At 43.8% G+C, this 26,261-nt stretch overlaps 2 protein-coding genes across 3 annotated transcripts in view; both read left to right on the top strand.

Moving 5' to 3' along the window:
• Positions 1-22,926, top strand: part of RHOA (ras homolog family member A) — a 62,547-nt gene extending 39,621 nt beyond the window's left edge. For both annotated transcript variants that reach the window (XM_041760380.1, XM_041760378.1), the window contains 4 exons: positions 12,074-12,230; positions 14,855-14,975; positions 20,476-20,606; positions 21,672-22,926. In XM_041760380.1, coding sequence (XP_041616314.1) covers positions 12,075-12,230; positions 14,855-14,975; positions 20,476-20,606; positions 21,672-21,845 — 582 coding nt within the window. In that variant the 5' untranslated portion in view covers position 12,074 and the 3' untranslated portion in view covers positions 21,846-22,926. The remainder of the gene's footprint in view (positions 1-12,073; positions 12,231-14,854; positions 14,976-20,475; positions 20,607-21,671) is intronic.
• A 1,039-nt stretch (positions 22,927-23,965) lies between these two features.
• On the top strand, positions 23,966-25,109 carry GPX1 (glutathione peroxidase 1). Its single transcript, XM_041760377.1, has 2 exons — positions 23,966-24,280; positions 24,555-25,109. The coding sequence occupies exons 1-2, from the start codon at positions 24,020-24,022 to the stop codon at positions 24,912-24,914; spliced, it is 621 nt and encodes a 206-aa protein (XP_041616311.1). The 5' UTR covers positions 23,966-24,019; the 3' UTR covers positions 24,915-25,109.
• Positions 25,110-26,261: the final 1,152 nt, after the last annotated feature.

Genomic DNA, 26,261 nt, shown 5'->3' with positions numbered 1-26,261 from the left:
CCCGTTCTTTGGACTTTCCTCTGTATAAGCATCCCATTAGACATACTCTTGCCACACTAATAATTTAGCTCCAAATGGCACAGACCAAGCCAGATGTGGTCCCTATCCTTAAGGAACCTAACATTCTAGGAATGGATATAAGTTAAGCACACAAGAACTATAATTCCTATCTCTCTTCCATAGAATAGGATGCCTGATAAAAGTGATTGAATTGAGGTGTATGATATAAGGATTAAGAGAGGACCAAAGCCTCACTTGGAGGCAGCATTTGATTTGGGGGAGTGAAAGATCTAGGACCATAAATAAGAAATAGGCTTTGGCAGGGCGGGAGAGCACCAGGCTGGTTCAGTGGGTAGAGCATATGATTTAATCTCAAGGTTGTGAGTTTGATCCCCACTTTGAGCATAGAGATTACTTAATAATAAGGGCAGCCTGGGTGGCTCAGCAGTTTAGTGCCACCTTCGGCCCAGGGCCTGATCCTGGAGACCCGGGATCAAGTCCCATGTCGGGCTCCCTGCATGGAGCCTGCTTCTCCCTCTGCCTGTGTCTCTGCCTCTCTCTCTCTCTCTGTGTCTCTCATGAATAAATAAATAAAATCTTTTTTTTAAATAATAATAAATCTTAAAAAAAAAAGCTTTAGAACAGAAGGCAGTCTTTGGGGTGGACAGATGAGGTGTTATTTTCTGAAGAGAAGAAGAAAAAAATTCAAATAAGGCATGACTTTGAGCTGAAGTGGGGGAGTTTTACAAGTCCAGTTAGTGGAATTAGGTGTGTGATAAGGAATGAAGAGAAAGTGGGAGGAGAAAATCAGAATTTTATTTTTATTTTATTTTATTTTATTTTTTTTTGTTTGTTTGTTTGTTTTTAAAATCAGAATTTTAGAGGACCCCATGGTAAGGCTGAGGAGTTCTTGACCTGATTTTGACATTGAGGACCTTCTGACGGCCTTTGAGCAAAGGCATGATGGGCTAAAGCCCAGGCATAGGAATGTAGACTTCATCTGCTGCAAGCAGGGTAGAAGGGAGGTGAGACCAGTTGGCTTTTTGCTTTTTTCCGGGTAGGCAGTATGGAGGACTATTGAACAGTGATTATGAGAAGTCAAAGTGGGTAGGTAGTGGTAGTGGTGGAAGGGGCAGAATTCCCCAGAACTTGAAAGCAGTCTTGCTGTGAGAGACAAAAGAAAAGTAAGAGAATTGTTTAACCACAGGGTTTCTTATCTTTTTTACTATAGTATAGAGGGAGGGAGGGACAAAGAGAGAGAGAGAGAATCTTTAGCAGGCTCCACAATGGATATGGCTCCATCTCACAACCCTGAGATCGTGACCTGATCCTAAATCAAGAGTGAGATGCTTAACCAACTGAGCCACCCAGGTGCCCCAAACCACAAGGGTTTCCACAGTGAGTTTTTAGGAGTGTAATTTTGTTTTCATCACCAAGATTGAGGTAACTGGGAAGAGAAGATTTGATAGAAGTTGGGGTGATACCTGCAAGACACTGAATTTGATATGCAAGTAGAGCATAGAGTTCAGTGTATCAGGTTTAGAACAGGGACCAGGTCAGAGTGAGATATAGGAGTGTTCATAGAAGTGTTTTTTGAAGAATTGAGATCCTCAGAGATAGGTAGAGTATTAGAGTGATTAGATGTGAAGGCTGTAATTAATGAGACGGACAACAGATATCGGCACACCAGTGTACTGATGTAAGTTACAACAAAAAATACGAGGGAGAATTCAGATTATATTTTGTGAAGGTAGGTTATTGGTGATTTTTAAAAGAGATTTTTATTTATTAGTTTTTTTTTTTAGTTTTTATTTTTATTTATGATAGTCACAGAGAGAGAGAGAGAGGCAGAGACATAGGCAGAGGGAGAAGCAGGCTCCATGCACCGGGAGCCCAATGTGGGATTCGATCCCGGGTCTCCAGGATCGCGCCCTGGGCCAAAGGCAGGTGCCAAACCGCTGCGCCACCCAGGAATCCCTATTTATTTAGTTTTTTAAAGAGATTTTATTTTTTTATTCATGAAAGACTTAAAGAGGCAGAGATACAGGCAGAGGGAGAAGCAGGCTTCTCCCAGGGAGCCCTACGTGGGACTCATTCCCCATAGCCCAGGATCATGCCATGAGCTGAAGGCAGACGCTCAACTGCTGAACCACCCAGGCGTCCTGGTTATTGGTGATTTCTGAGAAAGTTTCAGTAGTTTGAGCCAGAAGGCATATTGGAAGAATTTTAAACAAGTCAGTGGATATGAAGCAGCAGAAATATATACCTTTTCTTTGAAATAGGCCAGAGAGAGAGCAGTAACCAGAAGAAAGTGTGGATGTGGGATGGTTTATTATTTTAAAGTAGGAACACTGTGCACTTTATTGTAGAGTGAGAGAGAAAAACTGTTAGAGAGGGAGAGAGAAAGGAGGTGAGGGGTACCAAAAGTGGCAATACTGAAGGAATTGAAAGGTGCTAGAGGATGTGAGGTTAAGCCTATTGGAGGGTGAGACCATAGTAGTATGAGCTGCAGGAGCTGCTATTTGCTGAGTGCCTCCTGTGATGCCAGACTCCATAAGATGCTGAGATACTGTACTCCCTGTGGAGGAGTGCTGCCCTGGAGGCCTGTGGTGCAGGCTTCTGAGTCAGTGAGCTGTCTGCTGTTGTGTCTGTTGAGTATGAAGCACAGGATTACATGTGTGGCACTACATGTAGCTCCTCTGTTGTTTGTGGGAAATGTATTACAATACTGTTTATCTTTGTTAATAACTGCTTAATGTAATTTGCCAAAGTATGGTCCACAGCCAGAGCACACTGTTTTTTGAGATTATGGGGGAAAGACTGATCTTGTGATGACATGGTAGACAGATAACCTTATTTGGAGTAGGTATTTTCAGCACCATGGGAGATCTCCTTTCGACCTTTCTTTTTCCTTTAAATTTTTGTGAGGATGGCAGAGTAACTCATATAAAGGTTTTGAACTGAGGAAAGAAATCACTTACATAGTGTTACAGGTAACTTAAATAGATATGTCATAACTGTTAGTGGACAAATAAACCTCTCCTCAAAATCCTTTAAGATTTATTTCTGAGACTGCATTCAGCCTAGAAAATGACAAATCTAGCTGAAAGACTGCGGATAGAGTTCAGGGTGATTTTCTTTCTCAAGCTGGCAAGCCATGTACTTGAAAAACATACTGGATTTATAGCAAAGTGAAAGGAAAAGACTAGAGTAACATTTTCCTGGGTCATTTCAGGAAATAACTCGATGTTTGTACTTTTCACTTCTTGTCAACATCTCTGGTTGTGTGGCCAGACTCCCAGAAATCAACTTCTGATTCTAGGCTTTATTTTCATTTTGTCCCATAGTCACTTGTAATTTCTGTCTTTTTCACCAGTAAAGGCTGATGGGTTTTACACTTTTCCTGGGCCAAATGTTCCCCAAGGAAAATTTTCCAAAGCCTTTTTGGTGCTCCTTAGCATTTTCATTTTGGGTGTCCTTAACCACTTTAGATTGAAAGAAATTATTTCTTGAGAATTGAGTGCTTTCTAGGAGGGAGGTATTCAAAGCTGGCAGCCTTTTTTTGAAACAGGAATTTCCTGATAAATTTTGTTTGCATCCCTTGAGGCCCTGGTTGTTTGCCTTTGGGTACAAACCAATACAAGTTAGGCCTGAAGAGATGTGTAAAGTGTATAAAATCTTGAAGTGATTTTGAGAGGATGGGAAAAACAAAATGATTTATAAATCCTATCAAGTTGTTAGCAGTCAGACTGACTAGAAGAATGATTTTTAAGAGGTAAATTGATTAGTGTCTGTGCCCTGGATTCTGAAAATGAGGTAATCTGTCTCCTTTCTCATTTAATAAATTTAAAAAAAAATTTTTTTTGTTTTCTTGTATTTAATGCCTATTGTATGCTCACTAAATACCAAACCACATAAGGTTGCAAAGAAATTTAAGTACATTCTTTGCTCTTAGGTGATTTGCAGTCCAGTTGGAAGACAAAACACAAGTGAAACAACTGCAGGAACTTGAGGCAGGTTCCATATCCATTAGAAATCCTGAACAAAAAAGGGAAGAGGGAGCTGAAGGGGTTGCCAAAGTACTGAGCTATATAGTTAAAGGGTCTCAATATAATACTGTTTTGATTGCATGCTCCTGTTGCTTGTTTTTTTAAAGTAGGCTCTGAGCCCAGTGTGGGGCTTGAACTCACAATCCTGAGATCAGTAGTCACATGCTCAAGGCACCTGGGTGGCTCAGTAAGTTAAGCATCTGCCTTCAGTTCAGGTCATGATCCTGGGGTCCTGGAATTGAACCCGCATCTGACTCCCTGCTCAGCAGGGAGTCTGCTTCTCCCTCTGCCCCACCCCCTGCTTGTGTTCTCTCTCTCTCTCTCTCATAAAAGAAAAAGGAAAGGAAAAAAAAGTCACATGATCTACTGACTGAGCCAGCTAGGCACCCCTGCATGCTCCTGTTAAAAGAATGATATTGAGCACATTTCCTGTTTATGCTTATTATTGTGCTTTCATTTAAAAAAAAAAGATTTTTATTTTATTTATTCATGAGAGACATAGAAGGAGAAGCAGGCTCCTCACAGGGTGCCTGATGTGGGACTCGATCCCTAGACCAGGATCACATCCTGAGCCAAAGGCAGACGCTCAACTTCTGAGCCATTCAGCTATCCCTGTGCTTTAATTTTTGTATTATTCTAGATCTAATGCTTTTGTGCAAAAAGAAAAGATTTTTTAAAAATCACTAGATTACTTTTGGGTTTGGTAAAACTTTATAATGTCTATGTGTATATACTTAGCCAGGTACATACTGCAGTATGTCAAGCATACTGAGATCTTAAAAATGCTGATGGCAGCACTGTGAACCCTTCCATTATGGAATCTTCTGCTTAGGAGTTTATGCAATTAAAATTTTTTTTTTTTAATTTATTTATGATAGTCACAGAGAGAGAGAGAGAGAGAGGCAGAGACACAGGCAGAGGGAGAAGCAGGCTCCATGCACCGGGAGCCCGATGTGGGATTCGATCCCGGGTCTCCAGGATCGCGCCCTGGGCCAAAGGCAGGCGCCAAACCGCTGCGCCACCCAGGGATCCCTATGCAATTAAAATTTTATTTTATTTTAAGAATTTTATTTGTTTATTCATGAGAGACAGAGAGAGAGAGAGAGAGGCAGAGACACAGGCAGAGGGAGAAGCAGGCTCCATGCAGGGAGCCTGATGTGGGACTCCATCCCGTGTCTCCAGGATCACACCCCGGGCTTCAGGCGGCGCTAAACCGCTGCGCCACCGGGGCTGCCCTGCAATTAAAAATTTAAAGCTAGGTACAGGTGGGTGGCTCAGCTGAGCATCTGCCTTTGGGTCGGTCAGGGTGTGATCCCGAAATCGGGGATCAAATCCCACATCGGGCTCCCTTGCAAGGAGCCTGCTTTTTCCTCTGCCTGCCTATGTCTCCCTCCTCTCTGAGTCTCTCATGAATAAATAACATCTTCAAAAAAAAATTGGGGGGGGGGGATGCCTAGGTGGCTCAGTGGTTGAGTGTCTGCCTTTGGCTCACGGCGGAATCCCGGAATCCCAGGATTGAGTCCCACATCAGGCTTCCCGCATGGAGCCTACTTCTCCCTCTGCCGATGTCTCTGCCTCTCTCTCTACGTGTCTTTCATGAATAAATAAAATCTTTAAAAAAAATTTTTTTAAGCTAAATTCCTTAGGTATTCTAGACTTAAAAAAATGTGTTTCTCATGTTTGCTTCATGTACCTCCAGTGGATTATCATGGCTACTCCAGTTTGGGAAACATTCCATTTAGATAGTCTGGTTTTGTGATATGTATTTGTTTTTTGTTTGTTTGTTTGTTTGTTTAAGATTTTATTTATTTATTCATGAGAGACACACAGAGGCTGAGACACAGGCAGAGGGAGAAGCAGGCTCCATGCAGGGAGCCCGACGTGGGACTCGATCTCGGGTCTCCAGGATCACACCCCAGGCCGAAGGCGGCCACCAGGGCTGCCCATTGTGATATGTATTCTTGAGGATTCATTTGACTACATATAATAAAGACCTGGAAATTACCATATTAAAGAAGACAGTCATTTATTTTTCACATAAAGGAGGGTAGAAGTGTAGGCAGTCTGTGACTGAGGTGGTGTCTCCCAAGAACAATTAGGATTCAGACTCTACCTTTTATTTTTCCAATTCCAGAATGGCATTTATGTTTTTCATCCACACATCCACGTCCTCACGTTCCAGGACGGCTCTTCAGAAAGTAGCCTTGGCTCCAGGTTTAAGCACCATGAAGGAGGAAAGGGACAAAGAAGGGCATGTGACTTCACTTTAAGGAAGACTTCTTGGAAGTCTCACAGGCATTGCTGATTACATCTCATAGGCTTGAACTTTGTGTGTGAATATATATATGTGTGTGTATATATATATATATATATATATATATATATACCTATATATGTATATGTATGTGTATATTTATATATTAGGTACATACATACCTAATGTAAGGGAAGCTGAGAAATGTAGTCTTTTAACTAGGCAGCAAAGTACACAGCTAAAAATTGAAGTGCTGTTCTAAAAGGGAATAGTAGGAATTGGAGTGGTTGACCATTAATTAGTCTCTGGCAAATAGGATGCTAGAATTCTTTTTTGGTAACAGCTTTATTGAAATACGCTTCACATACCTTACAATCTACTCATTTAGAGTGTACTATTCAATGTCATGTATTTATACTATATAGTATGTTCATAGAGCTTTGGCTGTGTATCCGTCTTATGACAATTTCACTACCGGTCTTTTTTTTTGTTTTTGAAGATTTTATTTATTTATTCATTGATTCATTCATGAGAGCATCTCATGACAATTTCATCATCCCAAAAAGAGGCTCAACTGTTCCCTTAGTGATCATTTCCTTTCTTCCCTCTTCCAACTCCCTTCTTTAGGCAATCACCAACCTACTTTCTGTGTCTGTATTTTCCTATTCTGGACATTTTACACACACACACACACACACACACACACTGTATTATTTTGTTTTTTTTTTAATGTGAGGCTGAACTCATGACCCTGAGATTAAGAGTCCTCATGCTCATCTGACTGAGCCAGCCAGATGTCTCTGGACATTCTATGCAAATGGAGTCACTCAATATGTGGTTCTTTATGGTTAGCTTCTTTACATATGTAATGTTTCAAGTTTCATTCAACTGTAGTATGTATCAACACTTTTCTCTGTCCTGAATATTATTCCATTGCATGGATATATATGCCACATTTTATGCATTTATTATTTTTGGATGTTTGGTTTATTTCCACTTTTTGACTATGATGAATATTTTTTATTAAGATTTTATTTATTTAGGGATCCCTGGGTGGCGCAGCGGTTTGGCGCCTGCCTTTGGACTCGGGCGCAATCCTGGAGACCCGGGATCGAATCCCACGTTGGGCTCCCGGTGCGTGGAGCCTGCTTCTCCCTCTGCCTGTGTCTCTGCCTCTCTCTCTCTCTCTCTCTCTCTCTCTCTGTGTGACTATCATAAATTAAAAAAAAAAAAAAAAGATTTTATTTATTTAGAGAGTATGCAAGCAGGGGGAGGGGCAGAGGGAGAGAATCTTCAAGTAGACTCCCTGCTGAGTGCTAAACCCAGCATGGGGCTTGATCTCTTGACCTGAGCTGAAACCAAGAGTCGGACTCTTACCTGAGTCACCAAGGTGCCCTGGCTGTGAATATTTCAGTGTTGCTGTGAACATTTGTGTATAAGTGTTTGTGTGGACATAGGTTTTCATCTTTCTCAGATGTATGTCTAGGAATGGAATTGCTAGGTCATATCCAGAACACCCCCCCCCCCCTTTTTTTCTTCTCTTTTCTTTTTTTTTTTTTTTTTTTAAGATTTTACTGGAACGCCTGGGCGGCTCAGTGGTTGAGGGTCTGCCTTTGGCTCAGGGCATGGTCCCCAGGTCCTGGGATTGAGTCCCACATCAGGTTCCTCTCAGGGAGCCTGCTTCTCCCTCTGCCTATGTCTCTGCCTCTCTCTGTGTTTCTCTCATGAATAAATAATCTTTAAAAAATAATGATTTTATTTTAGGGAATGCATGAACATGGGAGAAGGAGTGGAAGGGGAGGCAGGGGGAAAGAATCTCAAGCATATTCCATGCTGAGTGTGGAGCCTGACATGGGGCTTGATCTCACCACCCTGAGATCAGGACCTGAGCTGAAACCAAGAATCAGATGTTTAATCAACAGAGTCACCCAGGCACCACCCCCAAATCAGCATCTTTATTGCAGTCTCATAAGAGACCCTGAGCCAGACCATCCATCTAAGCTGAGTTTTTTTGTTGTTGAGTTACCCTGAGTAAGGGTTCTTCATGTATTCTAGATAGTATGTTATTTGTAAACATTTACTCCTGTTTGGTTGTTTTCTTATTTTCTTTTTTTGTTTTAAGTGGTCTCTGTACCCAACAAGGGGCTTGAACTCAGGACTCTTAGATCAAACCTTACGTGCTGAGCCAGCCACATGCCCCATGTCTTCTCATTTTCTTGATGGTATCTCTGGAAGTACAGAAGTTTTAAGTTTTTATGAAAGTCCAATTATCTGTTTTTTCCTCAGTTGCTAGTGATGAATATACTCTTGCACATGCACACAAAGGGGATGGCCAGAGGGAGAGAAATTCTCAAGCAGACTCTGCTAAGCATGGAGCCTGATGTAGGGCTTGATCTTAGGACTCTTGGACCCTGAAACCACAATGCAAGCCAAAATCAAGAGTTAGGAACCCAACCAACTGTGCCACCCAGGCGCCTCCAATATATTCCTCCAATATTTTCCGTTAGGTTTTATTTGGTATTTATTTATTTGACACAGAGCAAGAGGGTGAGCGCAAGCACAGGTAGCAGCAGAGAGAGAGTGAGAAACAGGCTCTCCACTGAGCAGGGAGCCCAAGGCTAAGGCAGACAGCCAACCAACTGAACCACCCAGGCACCTTGCCCCAAATGTATATATATGTATTTTTAAAGATTGTATTCACTCATGAGAGACACAGAGAGAGGCAGACACATAGGCAGAGGGAGCAGCAGGCTCCCTATGGGGAGTCTCATGTGGGACTCGATCCCAGGACTCCAGGATCAGATCTGAGCCAAAGGCAGACAGTCAACCACTGAGCTACCTAGGTGCCCCGCCCCAAATATATTCTTAAATATATTACTCACAGTGACCAAGAGGTGGAAGCTACCCAGTAGTGTCTATCAGTGGATCAGTGGGTAAACAATGCAGTATATACATATACAATGGAATATTACTCAACTTTAAAGAAGGAAGGAAATTCTGACGCACGCTATAACACCTATCAAACTTGAAGACATGCTGAGTAAAATAAGCCAATCCCAAAAGGACAAATGCTGCTTGGTTCTACTTCCTTCCAAATGAAGTAGGTAGTGGTAAAACTCAGAGATAGAAAGTAGAATGGTGGTTATCAGGGGTGAGTGGGTAGAAAGGGGGGGGATAGGGAGTTAAATATTTTATGATTTTAGATCTTATATTTGGGCTTATAGTTCATCTTGATTTAACTTTTGTATATGATAGGGGCACCTGGGTGGCTCCAGTGGTTGAGTGTCTGCCTTTGGCTCAGGTCATGATCCCAGGGTACTGGGATCGAGTTTTGCATCAGGCTCCCTGCAGGGAGCCCTGCTTTTCCCTCTGCCTATGTATGTCTCTGCCTTTCTCTTGTGTGTGTCTCATGAATGAATATATTAAATCTAAAAAAAAAAAAAATTTTTTTAATACAATATGAGGTGTGGATTTCTAACTTGATTCTTTGTGTGGATCTCCTCAGCACCATTTGTTGAATAGAATGCCTTTCCTCCATCAGATTGTCTTGGCATCCTTGTTGAAAATCACTTGACCCGGAACGCCTGGGTGGCTCAGCGGTTGAGCCCCTGCTTTGGCCCAGGGCATGATCCTGGAGTCCCGGGGATTGAGTCCCACATCAGGCTTCCTGCAGGGTTCCTGCTTCTTCTTCTGCCCTGTGTCTCTGTCTCTCATGAATAAATAAATAAAATCTTGAAAGAAAGAAAGGAAGGAAGGAAGGAAGGAAGGAAGGAAGGAAGGGAGGGAGGGAGGGAGGGAGGGAGGGAGGGAGGGAAAGAGAAGAAAGGAAAGAGAAAGGAAGGAAGGAAGGAAGGAAGGAAGGAAGAAAGAAAAGAAAGAAAGAAAGAAAGAAAAGAAAAGAAAAGAAAAGAAAACCACTTGACCCTTAATGTGGGAGCATATTTCTAGACTCTCAGTTCTATTCCACTGATCTCTATGTCTGTCTTTATAACAGTGCAATAGTATCTTGATTACTATAGCTTTAAAACAGCCTTTTTTTTTTTTAATCTTTCTTTCTTTGAGAGCACAAGTAGGGCAAGGAAGGGTAAATGGTGAGGGAGCAGACTCCTCACAGAGCAGGGTGCCCAATGTGGGGCTCCATCCCAGGACCCTGAGATCATGACTTGAGTTGAAGGCAGATGCCTAACCAACTGAACCACCAGGCACTCCTACAGTAAGTTTTAAAATCAGGAAGCTTGAGTCCTGCAACTTTGTTCTTTTTTACTATTGTTTTTACATTCTGAGTCCATTGAATATCTTTGTGAATTTTCTAATCAGTTTGTCAATTTCTGTGAAGAAGCCCTCTGGTATTTTGATAGGGATTGTCTTGAATCTCTAGAATAATTTGGAAGATGTTGCCATTTAACAATATTGTCTTCCAGTCCAGAAACTTGAAATGTCTTCATTCATTATCTTCATAGATCTTTCATAGATCTATTATCTTCATAGTTCTTTCTCAACAGTGTTTTGGAGTTTTCAGGGTATATTTTATACTTTTGTTAAATTTATCCTTATTCTTTGTGAAGCCATTGAAAATGAAATTGTCTTTTAAGATTTTATTTATTCATGAGAGACTTGCAGAGACAGAGGGATAAGCAGGCTCCCTGTGGGGAGCCTGACACATGACTCGATCCCCACCCCAGATCACAACCTGAGCCAAAGGCAGATGCTCAACCACTGAGCCACCCAGGCACCCCTGAAATTTTATCTTCTTAATTTCATTTTCTCTTTGTTCATTACTAGGTTATAGAAATACAGTTGTTTTTAGTATGTTCGTCTTGTATCCTACGGCCTTACTGAATTTGTGTTTGTTTTTTTTTAATAGATCCCTCCTTTTTTTTTTTAAATATTTTATTTATTGATTCATAAGAGACACAGAAAGAGAGAGAGTGAGTCAGAGACACAGGCAGAGAGAGAAGCAGGCTCCATGCAGAGAGCCCGATGTGGGACTTGATCCCGGGAGTCCAGGATCATGCCCTGGGCTAAAGGCAGGCACCAAACCGCTGAGCCACCCAGGGATCCCCTGAATTTGTTTTAATAATGTTTAGTTCCTTAGGATTCCTTAGGATTTTCCATATATAAGGTCATGTCATCTTCAAGTTAAGATAGTTTTATTTCTTCCTTTCCAATCTGGATGTCTTGTTTCATCACCTTGTTTAATTACTCTGGCTAGAGTCTCCAGTATCATGTTAGTTAGAAGTGGCAAGAGTGGCCACTCTTGTCTTGTTCCTGATCTTGAGGAAAAGCTTTCAGTCTTTTTACCATTAAGTATAAACATCTGTTTGGGGTGCTTGGATGGCACAGTCAGTTAAGCATTCTACTATAGGGTTGAGCTCAGGTGATGATCTCAGGATCCTGGGATCAAGCCCCACGTCAGGCTCCACACTCAGCATGGAGTGCTTACATATGGTATCGCCATCTGCCCTCACTCCTATCCTATCCTATCCTATCCTATCCTATCCTATCCTATCCTATCCTATCTATCCTATCCTATCTTACCCTTTCCATCATCTCTCAAATAAATCTTAAAAAGAAATCAAGTTTAAATAGTGTAACCGTTAGTTGTGGAGTTTTGTTATGACCTTTTGATGTCAAGTGGAAAGCCGTACTAGCATTTTGTATTTGGGTGTGCTATACAGACTTGTGCCCCATGGTTAGAAAAGTGTGTGTCATAGCTTGAAGCTATTAATAGCTTATGCATTCTAGATAACACCTTTGTCTCATGTTTCAGCATGGCTGCCATCCGGAAGAAACTGGTGATTGTTGGTGATGGAGCCTGTGGTAAGACTTGTTTGCTCATCGTCTTTAGCAAGGACCAGTTCCCAGAGGTGTATGTACCCACAGTGTTTGAGAACTATGTGGCAGATATTGAAGTTGATGGAAAGCAGGTGAGTACACTTTTCATAACAACTGGTTTCATTTTGTATCTTAGGCTGTTCATAGAGCCTGTAGAGAATTAGGTCTTTTTGTTTCTTCAGTATACAGTTTAATGATAACAAACGTGTTTGAATGAGAAATCCATTCTGTTCTTGCCATCTTAACTTTATTAATTTTTAACTGCTATCATCTAGACTTTGCTAACATTCCTACCTATTTATATAGGGAAGCCCTAGTATATGTGCTCTTAACAGTTTTATATTTGAAATTTAGTTTGTGGGATCCCTGGGTGGCACAGCGGTTTGGCGCCTGCCTTTGGCCCAGGGCGCGATCCTGGAGACCCGGGATCGAATCCCACGTCAGGCTCCCGGTTCATGGAGCCTGCTTCTCCCTCTGCCTGTGTCTCTGCCTCTCTCTCTCTCTCTCTCTCTCTCTCTCTCTCTCTCTGTGACTATCATAAAAAAAAAAAAAAAAAAAAAAAAAAAAAAAAAATTAAAAAAAAAAAAAGAACATTGAAATTTAGTTTGTTGCTAGATGGATAATGCTAAAATGAACCTTTTTGTATGGGTGGGATTTTTTTTCCAGTTTTTTTCCTAATACTTCATTCAGCAGTAAAATACGGGATTACTAGGTCAACAGGTCATTTTATGGGTCTCAAAGGGCTATACTGATCTACTCCACCAGCAATGTGACAGTTAAATAACATCCTCATATTTAATTTGTGTAAATGGTTTTTGACTTTAACATAAATAGGCTGCCACCTTTGCTTCAATTACCTGTCACTGGCAATGAGGATGGTGTTTCTTCATGTCTGTCCTGAAAATCCACTGGCAAGACTAGAGGAAAACTCTTCTGGAATTAGAGTTTATAGATTTTTTATTTTCTGCTTTTTGTTGTGAATATGTCTTATTCAGCTTCCTGTACATATTTTGAAGATGCATGAAATTCCCACTGCAGGTGGGTCAGCTGAAAAAGAAAACTAGAACAATGGGCTCTTCTCCAATAACTCAGTCCTCTCAGGCATTTGTTCACGTGTCTCATGCTGCTAGCACCTAATATATTGGCCCCCATAATTCCATGTCCTTTCATCCTTCTCATTTTTCTGCTTTACCTTACTATCCCTTTCTGTTCTAGTGCCTCAGTTTGTGGCACTGTGTTTGGAAAGCACATTAAGCCAGCTATTCAGAATTCTAGGGTCCCTGAAATAAAAATGCTTGGTAGTAACTAAGTAACCTCCAACTTGAGAAAGGGTACTGCCTTAGAATGTTCATCTAAGAGTATACAGTAACAGAGCCTAGGAAACCATCAAAGATTCTAGGTAATTGTGTCCCAGGAACAGACTTGCCAAAAATGGAAAAGCCCATTCTAACAAGAGATAGGCCCAATACCCTGAACCATTCATTTATCAGCATATAGGGTTGGATGTGTCTCACTGAATACACATGAGGCATGAAGGGGCCAGGGCAGCGTGATTTGGCAGAGAGTAAATGTTCCAGTTTGTTGTGAGGATTGGGTATCAAAGTATTAGAAATACACATATCAAACTGATTTTGTGTGTGTGTGTATGATAGAAGTGCAGTGGGCCTCGTGGAGATTGTGAGTGATGCATCCTAGGGCAGAGTTTGAGGGTGGAAGAGATAATTAGCCATCAACTTTAAGGAAATGATGATACTTAGAAACTTTGAAATATGGGCTGTGAAAGTTCTAGGAGAAAAAAAAAAGGTATTCCAAATACTAGGAGAGCTTTGAGCACCATGGGGTCGCTAAGCAGAAGATGTTAAAATCCCATTCTGGTTGTGAGAAATCACAGGGCTGGCTGCAGTGCTGGAGAACATGGAGGGGGACCTCTGTCCAGAGCCCAGGCATTAGCTTGCCCTCCTACCACAGGAAGGTGAGCAGGTTTCCAGGTGTGAAGGGAATACTTTACTTTCTTAGTGATGCTTTCATTCACATTTTTTGAGCAGAAAAGGCAGGTCCAGAGACCTTTCTTGTCCACTCAGACCTTGCCTAACACCTAGCCTGGTGTCTTTTCTTACCCACCAATTCAAATACCTTTTTTTTTTTTTTAAGATTTTTTTTATTTATTAGCAGAAGAACAGAGGGAAACAGAGAAGGAGAAGCAGACTCCCCATTGAGCAGGGAGCCCAATGTGGTGCTCTATCCCAGGACCTGGGACCATGATCTGAGCCAAAGGCAGATGCTTAGCTGACTGAGTTACCCAGGTTCCCCTCAAATAATCTTGTATCCATGTTTGCAGATTGGGGCAAAATGATGAGAAAACATAAGGAAAGGGTTATATTAGAATATATAGGGGAAAGTTACTCAGGTCTAGTGTTTCTCTGTCATGTTTTGTACACTTGGTAGAATGTTGTTTATAGTTGATTTTCCTTGTTCAACTGCTTTTCTGTGTATAATGTTTATAATTAAATACTGTGCTTTTTACAAGATAAGTAATTTTTGACTCTATTTTGAATTATGTACTTTATATACTGCTAGTATTTTGAGAAATTTCAACCTAAAACAATTTAAACACACCCTCTGCCTCAGGTTTGTTTTACTATTTTGGACTATTTGCCATATTCTGAAAGAGGGTAGGATTAACCTTGCATTCTTACATTTATTTTTCCTATCACAGGTAGAGTTGGCTTTGTGGGATACAGCTGGGCAGGAAGATTATGATCGTTTGAGGCCTCTCTCCTATCCAGACACTGATGTTATACTGATGTGTTTCTCTATTGACAGCCCTGATAGCTTAGGTGAGTAGCCCTGCAGTCTGTTGTTTGTCACTGTGTGCCTGCCTGGCTGACACTGGTTTCTCAGGTCCTTTTTCATGCATCAACTGGTAAAAAGCAAACATGAACTTCAAAGAAGGAGTCATCAGTGGCTGGAGTAGAGGCTTCGGACTATAGAGCCTAAGCCTTGGGTCACTTTTCAGCCTAGGTCTCCTATGGCTGCCATGTGTCTCTACCTTGTAAAGTAGGTGGGTTATCAAATACAAAGCCATCTTTTGGACTAAGATATTGGAAAGGCTTTTTTGGGTGCTCACCTTTTTTTTCAGTACTTCATATTGCCTGTTGCTTCCTGATATCTAGACTGGTGATTTGCTGTTTCCTGGTATTGTTTTTGTTTGTTTGTTTAAAGGTTTATTTTTTTGAGACACAGAGACCACTCAGGGAGGGCAGAGGGAGAGAGAGAGAGGAGGAGACTCCACTGAGCCCGTGAGGTGGATACAGGGCTTGATTTCACGACCCTGAGATTATACCTGAGCTAAATCAAAGAGTTGGATGCTTAGCTAGCTGAGCCACCCCGGGCCCCTCCTGGTAATGTTTTTATTTTTATTTTTATTTTTTAAAGATTTTATCCACTCATTTACGATAGACATAGAGAGGGAGAGGCAGAGACACAGGCAGAGGGAGAAGCAGGCTCCATGCAGGGAGCCTGACGCGGAACTCGATCCCGGGACTTCAGGATCGCGCCTTGGGCCAAAGGCGGGCGCTAAACCACTGAGCCACCCAGGGATCCCCTGGTAATGTTTTTAAAGCCACATTTTAGCCCTTTTCTAAAGTATCTAGGCTAATAAGGAGAGACTTGAACTTGACCATTGCACTAGCTCAGTTGGTCACACATCTCAGAAGCCACTGTCCTTCAGAAAGAGACTGAGTAACACTGACCTCACACTCTGCAGAACAAGGCACCGGGGCCTGATACAGAACTTACTTTCAGTTTATGCTGATAAGTTTGAAATGTCTCATGGTGGGCAGCCCTGGTGGCACAGCGGTTTAGTGCCGCCTGCAGCCCGGGGTGTGATCCTAGAGACCCGGGATCGAGTCCCGCGTTGGGCTCCCTGCATGGAGCCTGCTTCTCTCTCTGCCTGTGTCTCTGCCTTTCTTTCCCTCTCTCTGAATAAATAAATAATAAATAAATCTTTAAAAAAAAAAATGTCTCATGGTGATGTAGTGCTGTCTTTACAAGGTAGCAGTAAGGCCAAGAATATTGTTATCATTAACACAAACCATCTTGGAGGGCCTGCTGGTGATTTGGGCTTGTGCTGGCCAGTTAGGGTTGTGTGACCTTTTTTTTTTTTTTCATGGTTATACTCATTTTAATGAAAATACTTGGGCACTCCCAAGAGTTTGAACCACTTTATCAAGGTTATGCAACCCAAGGAGTCAAGCTGAGACTGAGCTCTCTGTGCAGTGTCTCCCAGGACTGAAACAGAGCAAAGTCCTCTCTGCCATTGGTTAACTTTGGTCATTTTCAACAGTTGTTTTAGTTCTGGGTTTTCAAACAAATCTGGCTTGCTTTGGGGGACTGTTGGAAGGCCCTAGAGGGTAGGGCAGAGCTTCAGGTCACAGAAAACAGACATGTGATACCCTCCCTTTACACACACAACATAGATTATGTCTAAATCCTGTAGGAATGAGGAAAAAACATGTGCCCTCCATCTCATCATCCAAGGTATAATCCTCTAGGGACAGAAACATCTTCGGAGCAAAATGTTACTTGTCTACATGTCTCCTGGTCTCAAGGGAGGTCTTTAGCCGCCCCCTCCCCCTTTTATTTAAAGTAGGTTGCCCAGTACAGGGCTTGAACCCAAAGCCCTGAGATCAAGACCTGAGCTGATTTCAAGAGTTGGATGCTTAACTGACTGAGCCACCCAGGTTCCTTTCTTTAGCTTTTGATTTCTCTTTACTAGCCATGACTTGTTTCTTGATGGCCCTTCTCCCAGAAGGCAGGCCCTGGGGAGGAGAGCAGAGGTAGAAAGTAAAGAGGCAAAGAGAGATTGATCTCCTCTGAAATACAAACACACCTAGGGAGAGGGTCTGATGTTGGAGGATGCTCTGCCTTCCTTGGAGGTCCTTGCAAGAGTGTGATTGTTAGGTGGAGCTCCTTTGCTGAGCTAACTAGCTTGGCTTTGCCAAAGTACTTTTAAAAGTTCTATTGTTAAAAAATAAATAAATAAATAAAAATAAAAAAATAAAAGTTCTATTGTTGAAGGTGCCTGAGTGGCTCAGTCGCTTAAGTGTCTACCTTCAGCTCAGATTATGGTCCAGGGTCCTGGCATTGAGCCCTGCATCAGGCTCCCTGCTCAGCGGGAAGCCTGCTTCTCCCTCTCCCTCTGCCATTCCCCCTATGTATGCTCTCTGGCTTTTGCTCTCTGTCAAATAAATGAAATCTTAAAGTTCTATTGTCTTGGCTTGGATAGGGTGGGGCGAATCCCACCAGTAGTTGCCCGAAGTAAATAAAATGTGTTACGGGAACTCAAAATCTGGATCAAGAAAATAAAAAGCTATTGTCAATCTAATGTTATACTTTGGTTTTACTTGCTTGGATGTTAGACTATTGCCTTACCTCTAGGTATAGGATAACAAGTTTGATCAGGAATCAGGATGTTGTGAAAGTTTCAGCCCTGCTGTCTGGACTGGCAGTTGGTCTAGAGTCTATAATACTAGTTTGAGACCTGGGGTAGCAAACTTACAAAAGACCGAATAGCAAATGTTTTAGGCTTTGTTGGCCATATATTCTAGTAAACTTTGCCACAACAGTCAATTCCACTGTTGTATCACAAAAGCAGCCACAGAAAATATATAATGAATGAGTTTGTCTATGTTCTAGTTAACCCCCCCCCCCTTTTTAAAGATTTTATTTATTTTAGAGAGTTTGAGCGAGTCAGGGAAAGAGCAGAGGGGGAAGGAATGAGAATCTGAAGCTCTATGCTCAGAGACTCATGGGACTCAGTCTCACGATTGTGAGATCATGACCTGAGCCAAAACCAAGAGTTGGACTCTTAACAAACTGAGCCACCCAGCCTCCCCACGTATTTTTTATTTATTTATTTGTTTCTTTGTTTGTTTGTTTATTTATTTATTTGCACATGCAAGAGAGAAGATGAGGAGGAGGGGGAGAGGGACAAACAGACTTCTCACTGAGCAGGGAGCCTGACTCAAGGCTCTATCCCAGGGCCCTGAAATCATGATCTGAGCTGAAGTCAGACACTTAACCAACCAAGCTACCCAGGTGCTGACAAGATTGTATTTGTTGACCCCTGATCTAGATGATAAGGATTCCTTCTCCTGGTTTTCTGGAATTCCCAAAGGCCATCATACAACCCCACAATAAATCCATGCAAGGTGCTATGCCCCAATGTGATCAGATTATTTTAGGGGTAGGAGAGATTATAGGTGATTGCCATCACTGAATTTAAGAATAAAGTTTTGGGGCACCTGGCTGGCTCAGTCAGTAAAGCATGATACTCTTGCTCACACTGGGCATGAAGCCTACTTTTAAAAAAAAAAAAATGGAGGGGATCCCTGGGTGGCTCAGCGGTTTAGCGCCTGCCTTTGGCCCAGGCACAATCCTGGAGTACCGGGATCGAGTCCCACTTCGGGCTCCCAGCATGGAGCCTGCTTCTCCCTCTGCCTCTCTCTCTCTATGTCTATCATAAATAAATAAAATCTTTAAAAAAAAAAAAAAGGAAAAAAATTATTCACGAAAGGAGGAGGCAGCACAGGCAATTCATTTTAATTTTTGTGTCCTACACTCCCAAGGGATGGGGGACTATTGGGAGTAATAATTTCATATATTCAGCAAATAATTATTGAGCGCCTATTTATGGAAGAAACTTCTAGATTGAGACAGAAGAGCAAATACAACAGTAAATCCAAGAAACATAACAGTAGATCTGATAGCAAGAAATTTTACAGATAACATTCTCAGAAGTGGTTATGGAATGGGTAGTTCAGAGGATGACCATATAGGATGGTCAGCAACCTTGCTGAAAAGGTGACTTTTGGGAGAGACCTAAAGGAACTGAGGGAGGCCAATACAGATACCCAACAAAAAAAACCTTTCCAGGTAGGGGGAACAGCAGATGCAAAGCCACCAAGACAGGAAGAATAAGGAATCTCAGTGTTGTAGCAGAGGGTGTGGGAGTGAGGGTTGCAGAGCCATGTGGTTAATGGTGTGGACTTTTCCTCATCACGAGTGAGGTTGGAGCTCTTGGAAGGTTTGAACAAGGGAATGAGGTCTCATTTACCTTTTAAAGTGATCACTGATCACAGCTGCAGTGAAAAGTAAGAACATGTGCAGAGGTGAGAGCAAGGTTCAGAGCTCAGGCTGTTTGGCTTAGTCCTTAGAAGTGTCCATCTTCTGTCCTAAAGAGTGGAGCATTAAATTATAGGAATTTCCTGACCTCACGCATTTAGCTTCTTTACCTGATGTGGTTCCTCAGCCAGAAGACAGAGCATCTTTCCATATTCTAAGCAGTTCTTGCCGTTTGGTTTTTTTGTCTTGAAGTCAGAGAATAAACAGTTTACTTCTAAACTACAGCCTCAAATTACAAGCAGACTTTTTTTTTTTTTTTAAATTCATTCATGAGAGACACAGAGAAAGAGGCAGAGACACAGGCAGAGAGAGAAGCAGGCTCCTTGCAGGGAGCCCAATGTGGGACTGGATCCCGGGACTCCAGGATCACACCCTGGGCTGAAGGTGGGCGCTCAACCGCTGAGCCACCCAGGTATCCCAACAAGAAGACCACTTAAATGATTGTCATATTAAGTACTTTGTATGCATTGATTCAAAATAGCCCTCTGTAAGGTAGGTAATACTGTTAACCTCATTTTGTAAAATCATGCCTGACCCTGAGATGCCCAAGCCATGGTTGTGGGAGGTTGAACCTGGCCACTTACACAACATGATTGATGTACATCCAACCTTTCTAAATTAGTACCATATTGGCAAGAAGTGGTTATCACTCATTTTTAGAAGTCAGTCGAGCTATTTGAAAATACCAGTAACCTACATGATGGAGGTCATGTTGAAGGTCCATAAGCAAGGTGTAGAGAGAACATGGGGAACCTGGGCCAGCTGCAGCCCTAGAATGGAGACCCTTTCTGTAAGATATGCTCATAGTTACTAGCCAGCAGTGATGGAAATGGTCCATGAATAGCTTCCCTCCTTGGGTCAGGTTGCATCATGTGGAGCCACCTTGTATTCTGGATCCTTTGTTCCTCCACAGCTTTAACTGGGCCCCACTTCACAGGAGCTGAGCTCCTTAGTGGGGACTGAGGAGAAGCTGGTGATTTTGTGCTTAATGGAAGGGGGTTAGATTTTGCCTTTTTTCTGTCGTTTTGAAACTAGTGAGATTCTATTAAATGTCCAGCATACTTTAAAGTAGTTCCCTTGCAGTTTAACTAGGGCTCTTGGACATTCATCAAGATCAGAATTGTATGTAACACCAAATTTTGCTTCTTTCAGAAAACATCCCAGAAAAATGGACCCCAGAAGTCAAGCACTTCTGTCCCAACGTGCCCATCATCCTGGTTGGGAACAAGAAGGATCTTCGGAATGATGAGCACACAAGGCGGGAGCTAGCCAAGATGAAGCAGGCATGGTCTGGGGCAGGGTTCTGTTTTCCTGTAGTATTCTTAAACTCGGGGCCCAAAGTTGGATGTTGAGGGGGCCCAGCAGAAACTCTCACAAGCCAGGTTATTTTTTTTTTTTTAATATTTTATTTATTCATGAGAGACACAGAGACCGAGAGAGGTAGAGACAAAGGCAGAGGGAGAAGCAGGCTCCATGCAGGGAGCCTGATGCGGGACTCAATCCTGGGTCTCCAGGATCATGCCCTGGGCTGAAGGCAGTGCTAAACCGCTGAGCCACCCGGGCTGCCCAAGCCAGGTTATTTAAAGAGTCCCAGAAGCCTCTCTTTCTCCATTCGTCCCTCATTCCCTGATGCCTGTTCAGAGGGTCCTTAAGACTCCCTACTTAGATGGGAACCTCTCCTGTGAGATAGCACTATGCCTCCAAGGATTGCCTGCCTGAGACAGCAGTAGTCAGTGCTCCAAATGCCCAAACTTTATCAGGCTCTGGATTTCCCTCTCCAGTTGTTACCCTGCTATAATGTGAGGCCAAAGATTAAATTGGTAGCAACCAAAGGATCAGAAAAGCTTGAGGACAAGGAGTCTAGAGAGCCCTGGTGCCTTTATAAGTGATGATGAGGGCTTCCCCAGTGCAGGACAAGAGCCTTAATTAAGATATTCAGCCCAGGTTCTTCCACTGAAGTTTCTCTGTTTAAATGTCAAGGTCAGGATTTATTTCCTTCCATAGGCATTCAGTCCTCTCTGAAGCCAACAATTGGAAGACCCAAGTGCTTACTCTGGATTGACAGCTTGAATCATTTGCTCTTTGATTTCCTCTTTAACCCGGCAGGGCTTCTCTGGCCTCTCCCTTCTGTCTACTTCTCAGGAAGAGCCTGTTTGATAGGGATTTTATATTGGGGTAGGGAGGGTCACTGCATATGAGTTTCATAAGACTCCTCTAGGTCTGGCAGCTTTTTTTTTTTTTTTTTTTTTTTTCTGGCAGCTTTTAAAAGAAGTTTTTTAAGCTGAATTTTGAGTACTTTATACTTCATATATGTGACACTTAACTGAAAGTGCTTTTCTCTTTGCTAGGAGCCGGTGAAACCGGAAGAAGGCAGAGATATGGCAAACAGGATTGGTGCTTTTGGGTACATGGAGTGTTCAGCAAAGACCAAAGATGGAGTGAGGGAGGTTTTTGAAATGGCCACGAGAGCTGCTCTGCAAGCCAGACGTGGGAAGAAAAAATCTGGGTGCCTTGTCTTGTGAAACCCTGCTGCAAGCACAGCCCTCATGCGGTTAATTTTGAAGTGCTGTTTATTAATCTTAGTGTATGATTACTGGCCTTTTTCATTTATCTATAATTTACCTAAGATTACAAATCAAAAGTCATCTTGCTACCAGTATTTAGAAGCCAACCATGATTATTAATGATGTCCAACCCACCTGACCACCGAGGTCCTCCTGACACCGCTCTAACAGCCCTCCTCTGCACTCCCACCTGACACACCAGGCGCTAATTCAAGGAATTTCTTAACTTCTTGCTTCTTTCTAGAAAGAGAAACAGTTGGTAACTTTTGTGAATTAGGCTGTAACTACTTTATAACTAACATGTCCTGCCTGTCATCTGTCAGCTGCAAGGTACTCTGGTGAGTCCCTACTTCAGAGCTTTACTCCTTAACAGATTTTATTGGCATAGCTCTGTGATGGTCATCCAGTTTTTTGAAAATGTGCTTATCCAGAAAGGCTCAAGTCCATGCAGCTGTGGCAGAGTTACAGTTCTGTGGTTTCATGTTAGTTACCTTATAGTTACTGTGTAATTAGTGCCACTTAATGTATGTTACCAAAAAATAAATCTATCTACCCCAGACTAGATGTAGTATTTTTTGTATAATTGGATTTCCTAATACTGATATTTGTCATCCCTGCAGAAAGTGTATTGGTTTTTTTAAAAAAGAAAGTGTATTTGAAAATAAAGTCAGATGGAAAATTCATTTTTAAAATTCCCGTTTTGTCAGTTTCTCTGATAAAAGATGGCCCGTTTCACCTGTTTTCAGCCCCACATATCCTAGTACCCTTCCCCAGAGCTGGGCTAAATAAATAAGAATTTGGTTTCATGCCTGAGACAGACACTTCAAAAGGTGGCATAACCTCTCACCTGGACTGCAGGGTCTGGCTCTAGTTCACAGTGCTCTTTTTCCTCACTGTATCCAGGTTCCCTACCAGAGGAGCCACCATTTCTCTTGGGTGGCACTCAATTTCTTCTCTCCAGCTGACTAAACTTTTTTTCTGTACCAGTTAATTTTTCCAACTACTAATAGAATAAAGGCAGTTTTCTAAACTTCCTGTATCCTGGTGTTTGTGTTGCTCTCTCCAGGGTTGGGAGTGGGAGGATATATATGTCTAGCCTAGCTCTCTTTGGACGATTTGAATGTGAAATATCAGCTTGCCCCCCACTCTGACCCCTCAATTTGGCACTAACCCGGCTCCTAAGGAGGTGGAAATGCTTGTTCTGTGTCACGTTCAAGTTCACAGTGGCCTAGTGCAGGGAATGCAGTGTACCAGGGAGACATGTCGGGCACTCCCAACAGTCATTCCTCTAGAGGAATCTCAGGAGTGTGACATTTTTTGCTTTCTATCCATTTTTAGTCTTTTACTTAAAGGTCTGAGCCTCAGGTTTTTGATAGGTATGAAGGATGGTCTCAAATCTGCCCATCCACTCCACAAGGCAGGGAGGGGCTGGGACTCAGTGGCTCCTTCCGAAAGCCAGTGTTAAGGACAGTGCCATATTGGAGATACAGGAGAAAGGAGACCAGAGGCCTAGATAAGAACACACTCCAGGCAGCCTCAGAATGCAGGGAAATGAGTTATAGCTGCATCTTGGAGTTTGATCCCTGGCTGCCCCTGGCATTGCCCACTTTCCTCCAACAACCTTCCTAGGGCTACAGGGCCTCATCGCTGAACTTGCCTTGGCAGCCACTGCCAACTGCACCACCACAAGTCACAACTCGCTCTGTGCACCTGGCGACAAGTAGGGCACAGACTGCAAGGGGAGTAATATGGCTTGACCTGGGAGGGTTCGTAACCTGGAGCCGCTCCCCGTGCTGTTGCTGCCCAGTTCCCTTGGGTCCTGCTTCATCCCTTAACTAAAAACCTTTGAGAAGGAATCGGAGCTCTCTTGGGCCTGTGCCCTGGTCGAGGTAATTTTCGCCGCCACCGCTGCGCTGCCTAAACTGAATCTGCTGTGCCTGCGGCTCCACACCGCCTAGGCGGTGCCCGTATCCGGCCAGGGCGCACCCTCCCACCAGACTGGAGGGAGGGCGGAGGCCGGATGAGGCGGGGCCGTGGGGGGGCGGAGCGCCCGGAAAAGTGCCTGCGCCACGTGATCCCACAATCTTCGCGGTCTCCAGCCGCAGCTCCGCACTCCTTTTGGGTAGCCAGTCATGTGCGCCGCTGCCCTTGCCGCAGCCGCCGCGGCGGCGGCGGCCCCGCGCTCCGTGTACGCCTTCTCAGCGCGTCCGCTGGCCGGCGGGGAACCTATGAGCCTGGGTTCCCTGCGGGGCAAGGTGCTGCTCATCGAGAATGTGGCGTCGCTCTGAGGCACAACGGTCCGGGACTACACCCAGATGAACGAGCTGCAGCGGCGCCTCGGACCCCGGGGCCTGGTTGTGCTCGGCTTCCCGTGCAACCAGTTCGGGCATCAGGTACGCGGCGAGGGGCAGAGTGGGGTGAGCTTGCACCTGGGGTTGGGAGCGACGGCGAGACGGCCGTCGGGCAGGACAGCCGCAGACCCTGGCTGCAGAGAGACGGGCTGCTGGCGCTCGTCCCAGCTCGTCTCGGGTCTGCCTAGGGGTTGTACAGGAAAGGCAAGAGCGTGATGACTCATCGAGAAACCTCGGTTCGAACCTCTCGGTTTGCGGTTCGAACGTTTCCCCTCCCCTTGCGGGCCCGGATTCCAGTTTCTCTTCCTTCCCGCAGGAAAACGCTAAGAACGAAGAGATCCTGAATTCCCTCAAGTACGTTCGACCTGGCGGCGGGTTCGAGCCCAACTTCACGCTTTTTGAGAAGTGCGAGGTGAACGGCGCGCAGGCGCACCCCCTCTTCGCCTTCCTCCGGGAGTCTCTGCCTGCCCCCAGTGACGACACCACTGCGCTAATGACCGACCCCAAGTTCATCACCTGGTCCCCGGTGTGCCGCAACGACGTTGCCTGGAACTTTGAGAAGTTCCTAGTGGGCCCAGACGGCGTGCCTGTGCGCAGGTATAGCCGCCGCTTCCCAACCATCGATATCGAGCCTGACATCGAAGCCTTGCTGTCCCAGGGGCCCAGCTGTGCCTAGGCAACCCTCCTTTCCCTGCTGCTTGGCAGTCACAGCGCTGCCCTCTGGGGATTTCATCCATGATGGTGTTTCCTTGAAATCTGCATGGAGGAACGCCTGAATTCCAGGAAAGTCCCCTGAGCTGGGCTCTTCTTGTCCATCCCAGCACCCCCTCCCTAACTAGGCTCCTCACTAATAAAGTGTTGGCCGTCAGCAGAATTGTGTGTTTGTCTTGGTCAGTTGGGGACACCTTCCTTAGTAACCTCATTGTCACAGGGCTGTGAGCTTAAGTCCCCGCCCCTTGGCCTTTGTTTTAGCCAAGCCTGAACTTCCTGTGCTTTTGTTTTCCGTGTGTGGAAAGCCTAACTCCTGTCCTAGTGTTTTTCCCTCTGCCAGGATATTCAGTAGGGCCATCCCAAGGCCCTCTTACAAAAGAAAGTCCTGATTCCAAAAAGAGGAAGACAAGTCAAGGGCTAACTATCTAATCACAGCAGTAGGCCTCCTTTCCAAATATTTGCTAGGCATGATACAACATTCACAAAAAAATAATACCATGAGTTCTCATTCAGAGTATGGCTTCTCCAAGTGCCAGGCCCACCTGTTTTACACAATTGTAAGTCCATGCAATTTTACAGTTTGTTTTCCATTACTTGTTAGATCATTGCATGTTGCTACCCAGGTTTACTTAGTCTGCTCTGGTGCTGCCCATACTGGTTGTTGCCTCTCATGTATTCAGAGTGAGAAGGGTATACAACTGGCCTTTCTGAACATGCCCTGCATGGCACTTAGCAATTGGAATTGGACGATTAGGCTCAGGGTAGGGGCTTATCTTGGGGGCCAGCTGCTGTTTCTCAGGTGTGGTTTGGGTCTAACCTCTCCCTCTTGGTTCTGCTGCCAATCTTTTGAGACAGACCTGGGGCCACTTCCTATCACAGTCCAGGGGACTCTTCAGCTTGAATGCAGCTTCTGCTTGGGCAGACAAGGATGCAGAAACGTTAGCAGTGTCACCCAGTCCAGAATGTGGGCTCATCATTCAGTCCTGGACCATGTATTTTGTTGGCTGCCAGGAATGCAGTGCTCAGGAAGGCAGAAAGGATATATAATTACTAAAATCTTGTGTAGTTCTAAGGTAGTCCAGTGTACTTTGAGAATAAGAGAGCCTGGCTTACTAGGAAGGAGCATGCTTCCCTCCTGGAGGAAACAGCAGTGAAGCTGAAGAGAAGTCAAGCAGCAGCTGAGGAATGAACTGATGGAGGATGGACAGGCAAGGAGTATGGTGTGCAAGGGTCTGAAGTAGGAAGGGGCATCACTGACTGAATTGGACAATACAAGGACAAGCAGGTTTGGGGAGAAGAGTATGTGTTCAGA

The sequence above is a fragment of the Vulpes lagopus genome, chromosome 7, assembly GCF_018345385.1.
Source record: "Vulpes lagopus strain Blue_001 chromosome 7, ASM1834538v1, whole genome shotgun sequence".
Taxonomy (NCBI): Eukaryota; Metazoa; Chordata; class Mammalia; order Carnivora; family Canidae; genus Vulpes; species Vulpes lagopus.
The sequence above is the reverse complement of the archived record's forward strand: the minus strand, read 5'-3'. Positions and strand labels throughout refer to the sequence as shown.